The sequence below is a fragment of the Pongo abelii genome, chromosome 11 (assembly GCF_028885655.2).
Source record: "Pongo abelii isolate AG06213 chromosome 11, NHGRI_mPonAbe1-v2.0_pri, whole genome shotgun sequence".
In the NCBI taxonomy this organism is placed as follows: domain Eukaryota; kingdom Metazoa; phylum Chordata; class Mammalia; order Primates; family Hominidae; genus Pongo; species Pongo abelii.
Window position 1 is genome coordinate 99,064,517 of NC_071996.2, and position 7,249 is coordinate 99,071,765.

The window sequence follows — 7,249 nt, forward strand, 5'->3', positions numbered from 1 at the left end:
GGCAGCTCTTGAGAAATCTTGATTTTAAAACATTCTTTTCTCTGATCACCACATCCTTTGCTCCCAGCAAGTATGATCTGATGTCCTCCTATATTTCTTTGTTTTGATTGAGACCTCTAATATCTAAGCTCCTTCTCAGCATCCATCTGCTCCCTCATATCTTCTCTTCCTCCTTGCCCAATTTAGGTTCTACAGTCCATAGTCACAACTACACCCTATCAAATACCCTCAACTCCCTCTGGCGCATACTTAACTAAACCATAATCCCATTGGAATTCAACTACTTACTTTCTCTATGCTTGTACCCAAGTAGGTATATATTGCTCAAGGAAAATCACATCTCCAGTCCTCCTGGATTCACTTTAAGTGCATGATTACTAATCTCAGACATCCAAAACTTTTGAGATTTTCTAATATATTTGGTGTCCTAAGTTTTCTAATGACCTATCTCCAGAGTTTCTCACACATCATCATTTTAGTACTTGAGAATGCCTCCATCTTCCTGTAACTAAGTCTATAGACTTACGATCACACCTTCATCGTTCTTCTATCCTTCATCCACAAGCAGTTGGGGACACTATTGCACCTACGATCACAGGCCAATCCCTCCATCTCCTTTCACTTTATTGAAGACAGTGCTTTTCTGATAATCCCCCTTCTTCCTTGAATTACCAATGCCTCCCTTTATACTACAGAACTCCCATCAACATTCAAATAAAGAATGTTTATTTTTGTTTTAATGTTACATTTAATCAGCATTTGCTGTTAATGGCAGCATGATTTGGTTTTTGTTTTTTGTTTGTTTGACACAGAGTCTCATTCCATCACCCAGGCTGGAGTGCAGTGGTGCAATCTTGGCTCACTGCAACCTCCACCTCCTGGGTTCTAGCCATTCTCCTGCCTAAGCCTCCTGAGTAGCTAGGATTACAGGCATGTGCCACCACACCAGCTAATTTTTGTATTTTGAGTAGAGATGGGGTTTCGCTATGTTGGCCAGGCTGGTCTCGAACAACTGACCTCAGGTGATCCACCCGCCTTGGCCTCCCAAAGTGCTGGGATTACAGGCATGAGCCACCACGCCTGGCCAGTTTGGTTCTTTTCAGACACTTTCCTCCTAGGATCTACAGTTTGCTTCTATTATTCACTACAGAAGGCATGTGCTGATACTGTGGTTGGATTGTTAATTCTTGCCATCACGTGACCTGCTGCCACTAGAACTGCAGAATGTTTCTAACTAGTTCAACATACTGAGTATCAAGGAGCGGCTTCCTCTGACTCCCAGGTTGCAGGAATTTCTTAATTCTGGGGATGTTGCGATTCCTGTTTAAAATGCCTTCAGCACAGGGAAGTCAGAAAGAACAGAAGCATTGAGTTCTTCTACCATTAGAACAGCTTCTAACAGTTGTATGTCTGCCCAGCTGAATTTGTTGCCAACGAGAAGATCCTCTCCATGGTCTTTCAAAATCTTTTCAAAGATGGCCAACTACTGGGTTTTAGCTTTCTTCACGACTGAGCAAGGTTCTCCTCTTTTTCCTCAGTGGGCCAGCACCATCATCATCATCAGGTCCAGGGTGCCCTCAGCACACATGTTGATCTTGACTCTCTCCTTCAGGTCCTTCCCACAGACATTGTACTTAGCAGCAAGGTAGCTGAGGATGGCTGTAGGCAGTGTCAGCATCATTCCATCAATTTCAACCAAAGGCACTTGGCCAAAATGCAGGCGTCTATCCTTCTGCAACTTTTCATATTATATTATCTTGTTTCAATAAATTCTTCTTCAAATTCTATTCCAGCTGCAGCCAGCAGCCAGAGGACTGACTCCATCCTGCCTCTGACACGAAAGTAGTAGAGCTTGGGTTTGGCTGCCATGCTTCCTGGCTCAAGGTTTTCTGTTCAGCTATCTGGAAGCTCCAAGAATGTTTATTTTTAAAAAGAAAAGAGGCCGGGCGCGGTGGCTCATGCCTGTAATCGCAGCACTTTGGGAGGCTGAGGCAGGCGGATCATAACGTCAGGAGTTTGAGACCAGCCTGGCCAATATGGTGAAACCCTATCTCTACTAAAAATACAAAAATTAGCTGGGCATAGTGGCTGGTGCCTGTAGTCCCAGCTACTCAGGAGGCTGAGGCAGGAGAATGGCGTGAACCCGGGTGGTGGAGGATGCAGTGAGCCAAGATCGTGCCACTGCACTCCAGCCTAGGGGACAGAGTGCGACTCCGTCTCAAAATAAATAAATAAATAATAAAAAATAAATAAGAAGAAAAACCTTCTTTAATTGTGCTTTCCACTCCAATTACCACCCAATTAATTTATCTGTTTCCTGTACCAAGATTGTCTGTGCAGACTATATTTACTCACGTCTTATTCTCTTTAAAATTAGGAAATATTTCAAACATATAGAAAATAATATCATGAACACTTGTGTATCTTCAACCCAACTCTTTGCCATCCTGGAATTTTGTGTTTATCATTCCTATGCAAATTTTTACTGCACTTATTACTACATATGATTGTCAAACAACCTAAGATATTATTACTACATGATTTTAAGTTTTATACAAATGCCATCAAACAATTTGTATCCCTTCTGCAACATGCCATTTTTTAATATTACATTTTTGAAATTTATCCCCATTAATACGTTTCTCAATGATTTTCACAGCTGTATAGTACTCTGTGAGCATAGTACAATGTATCCATTCCATTCTCTAGTGAATGAACATTTAACTTATTTCCAATGTTTCTCTATTACAAAAGATGTCTCAGCGAACTCCTTGGGCATGTATTTTAGTACAAACACACACAGTTCTTAGGCATGTATCTCATATATACACACATATGTGTGTGTATATGTAACATAAATATATATGTGCATCTGTTTTGTCCCCTTAATTCCATTGGTTTATTATCTGTAAAAAAATTTTTATTATATTGCCTAATTTACTATGATTCCTGATAGGTCTTGATATCTGTAGGGCAATTCCCTCCACTTTACTGTTCTTAAAAATTATCATAAGCAATCTTGACCTTTTTTCTACCATGTGAAATTTAGGATCTACACTGCACGAAATTTTTTAGGACAATGATAGAAACACATTGAATACTGACTCTTCTCTCTTTTGAGCACAATATATTTCTTTACTTAATCAGATTCTGGGAGCATATCCTTCAGAAACATTTTGTAGTAGTCTTCATAAGGGTGTCATATGTCTTTTTCAGACTTATTCTTAGGTATAAATATTTTAAATGAAAAATTCATCATAGGACCTCAACAACTGTTAATCCAACTGATTTATGGACAGGGAACTGTCTATGAAGATTGCATCCATTTACAATAATGTCTGTGACGGTTGTGCTCTGCCTCAGATCAAGTCTTTACCCTCCTCTTCCTGCTCTGTGCCTGGGAGGCTGAATTCTACAGATGGACATCATCTGTGCCTTCAGTTCTCTGACTTCTGATAGGAATTAACCAAAAAAGGCACCAGGAGGAGACTGAAGAGCAGGAGGGCAGAAAGTTTAGAATATTTGTTTCCTAGTCTTACCTGTTCCCTGTTGTTCTGATAGTGGCTGAATTCTTCCAGACCTCAGCTCCTGTCAGGAAGCTACCATTCCAAGTGTCTAGCACTCATCAGGGTCTGAGAATAATGTTCAGTTTCAATGACCCATCAGGCCTAGCCATGGTAATGGCATCCTACTGTCCTACTGCTGTTAATCCTTGAGTGTGTCTTCATCCCTCGTGGTTCCCTTAACCTTACCTTTCACCCTTCCAAAGGAAAACTACACTCTAAATTAGCATAAATGAAATTCTCAAGATTAGCTTTTAACCTTACCAACACCTCTACAAATGGTCTTTTTATAAATGTTCTTCAGTTAAGTCCTTTTGAGTATGCCATCTGTTTTCTGTTGGGATCCTGACTAATATAATTTTACATTCTAAAATTAAAATTGCTAAGGAGTCTGGGTCTTCCTTAAATAGTCTGGCTTTGCATTTTGTTTTTACTTCGCTGATTTTCACCTACTTGACTGCTGGAAGAGATGTCATAAGCCTGGTATAGCCCAAGTATTAACCCTCCTGATCAAATGACTAGAATCTATAAATGTGTCTGGTTAAATCAACATTAACCTCTCAAAATTTAGTAGTACTGATTTAAATACAGTTGTCAGTTGTCACATGTTTGAGTTCTGGTTGTTAAAGTTATCACCATGCTGTTGGTCTCATATCCAACTTTGTTCATTCTTTCCTCTTTTTAAGCAATGTCATTTTAAAAACATGATGAAGGAAAATGGAATGAGCATCACATCATATAAACACAAATTACTTGATTCCATAACTAGAAAAAGTGCTGGGGTAGAAAAAGACTGACAGCTTTTTCCTCTTCTCTGCCCACAATCTGTAGTATATCTGTGGGCAGCTTCCTGGTCTTTGGATATTTGTGCCTTTAAACCTCTGAAAGTTTTTCAACTGATACTAAAAATGCCTTTTAAAGTTTTAACTCATTTTAAAAATGAAATGAGCAATCGCAAAAGATTTATATTTCTTCTAAATGCCTAATTTAAGAGAAAAGCCCAGACTGCTATTCCTGAAAAATTCCATGTCACTCTCAACCTTCCACTAATGAGATGAATATGTTAAAATCTCCTTCAGCAAATACGATTTTACCACCTGCTCACTTTCTCAAACTGAATGAATACACAAGTAAATGTCACATAAAAAATGGCATTTCCAAAAGTTTAATCCATTCTGTTTGTTTTAGGTTAAAATATAAAAACTTTCATCCTTCCAAAGGAAAGCTATACTCTAAATTAGCATAAATGAAATTCTCAAGATTAGTTTTTAAATTACAAATCAACCAAAACAGTGATAGAGGGCCCTCTGCTGTTCAAAAATAATAAGGGGAAAATGGAAATCATGTCCATTCTTTTAAGATCCCGCTGCCTCTTCAATAAATCACAACATTTCTGGAGGGGGAGTGAGAGACTAGGGTGTCATTTCCCAACATCACTTTTATAAAGATGAAGCAAAATTTAGAACGTAACGGCTGGTGAGTTTTTAGTGGATACTTTTTAGTTGTAGATGGGTAAGTTAGGGGAATTGTGAAAAATAGCTATTGAGAAATACCATTGGAAATGTGATAAAAGTGTATTTTAAACCCTAACAACTAGGATATGGTTCAAGATCTGGCCGAAGACTAATTTGGGCAACAAGCAAAGAAGCTGCTCAATATATAATAACGGTGACGATAACAAATGTTATTTTTTAAATCTGATTACATTAATATCATGTAGAAAAAACTAGTAAAATCTATTCAACAATTGCTCAGTGTTTTTGGTTACTTGTATCTGAATTCTTTTTGTTTTTTGCTTGCTCATTTACTCTTTAATTATTAATACCAATACTAATTATACTTCAGCATATGAATCAGTGTCCATTTCTGAGTTCTTAAATTATACTTATTTTTTAAAAAAGGTTCAAACCAAATTTTCTTGAGCATTTCAGGTATTAATTACTTATTTGATGAATTAACCAATCAGGATTTTCACATAGTTGTTAGTAATGTACAACTCAATGGATAGAAGACTAAATCCGTTTTAATATTGTTTCCACAATAAATTCTAACACTACCGAAAAAAGCATTATAAAGCAATAAAAAAGAAATAATTACAGTTTAATATTGTTTAAAAGCTAAATGAAATTTGCAGGCTTAAAAACAACTGTTTCTCTTCCAAGAGGTTTATAGGGTCCTTTTCCTTATTCATAACTACATAGAAAGCTAGAGTTATTTTCTAGCTAGCCAGAATAATGCCCACGTTTAATATCTTCCCATTCTATGCTGATATTAAGACGACTGACCATTGTTCTGCCTTTCTTTCTGTTAGTTGCTCTTAAGTTCAATAAAGAAAGAATTCTTAGAAAGAAGAAAAAGAGAGAAAGGAAGAAAAAAAGAGAAAGAGAAAGAAAAGCAGCTATTGCAAAGTGCATCTTTTATCACATACCATTAAATATCATCTTAAGAAGTGCCATTTGTCACTTACCAAGGCCTTTCATGTATAGTATAATATTGTGTATTTATGGTATGGGATGGTATCTTATTTGAAATTGACAACAACCTCAGAAAGAAGAAAAGTTGTTCTGATGTTTCCCCCGCTCTGCATAAGAGGTGGGAGAACTAAGGCTTACAGAGACTAAGAGATTTGTCCAAAGTCACACTGCTAGGAGTTGGCTTCGATTCCCACCCTAGAACCCAAACCCACTGCAACTCCTCGCAGACCGCCTTTCACCCAAGCACACCCCCATTAGCACTCTGGGGGTGCTCTGGGCTGTGGCTCCCCCTGCTGGCGCGCCACTAGGCTGCTAGGTTTGGTTGTTATGACGACCAAGGGCGAACAGCTGGGAAGGGAACTTATAAGGGCATTCGCGGAAAGCGCTCAGTAACCCAGGCCAAGTGGGGTGAAGGAAGCTGTACACCGCGGAGTCACAGCTGGGGAGTTCGGTGGGCAGGAGAGGCTTCCACCACTTCTGAAACGCCTGGGAAGCGTCGCGGCGGCGGCAAGCCTGGCAAAGAGCAGCCCTCTCACCTGCTCACTGCTCATGGCTGCGAGGACGCGCTGGCCTCACCGGCGCTTCTGGGTCACTTCTGCCCGCGGAACTCCTAGGACGATAGAGGCAGCGCCCCAGGACTTGCGGTGGTCTCAGCTTCCCTCCGCGCCACAGCCGTCTAGCGTCCCGGCAGCGTTTGTTGCTAAGCAACGGGCCCGCGCAGGTTCCATTTCCGGTCATGTGTTCCTCCTGGGGCTGGACCCGGAAGCTGGCGCGCGCTCCCGCAAGAGATTTCTGGGGCCCTTCTGCTAGTGTTGTGAGGTCTAAGGTGTGCGTTGAATAACCAAAGACACTGGGTGGGTCTCCTCCAATATCCTCTGATTACTGAAGTAGATCCTCACACTTCCGCACCCTCCTTCTAAATGAGCTGGGTGTCCGGGACTGCTGCCTTAACCCCTCAGAGGTCTCGGAGAAACACTGGAATGAAATGATTACAAATTTCGTTGCTAATGTGGGCGAGTGGAGTAATGCAAGGCAGGATCCAGTAAACACCTTTCATTATTCATGTGCTTCCAACTCCTCTAGACTCTTCCCACACTCTAGAAAACTATCCTTTGGAAGAATACCAGTAAAGGAACCTTCCAACAATTCTTGAAACCAACATTCGCAGATGGTTTACTACATGAAAACTGGTGTGCTAAGCACGAATGTGAC

General features: G+C 40.1%; 1 protein-coding gene and 1 pseudogene across 1 annotated transcript in view; both read right to left on the reverse strand.

Annotated features, from left to right (window-relative positions):
- Window positions 1–6,730, reverse strand: part of DNAH7 (dynein axonemal heavy chain 7) — a 336,427-nt gene extending 329,697 nt beyond the window's left edge. Inside the window, exon 1 of the mRNA XM_024243333.2 lies at window positions 6,574–6,730. Coding sequence (XP_024099101.2) covers window positions 6,574–6,588 — 15 coding nt within the window. The 5' untranslated portion in view covers window positions 6,589–6,730. The remainder of the gene's footprint in view (window positions 1–6,573) is intronic.
- Window positions 1,212–1,869, reverse strand: LOC129058078 (glutathione S-transferase A4-like; annotated as a pseudogene).
- Window positions 6,731–7,249: the final 519 nt, after the last annotated feature.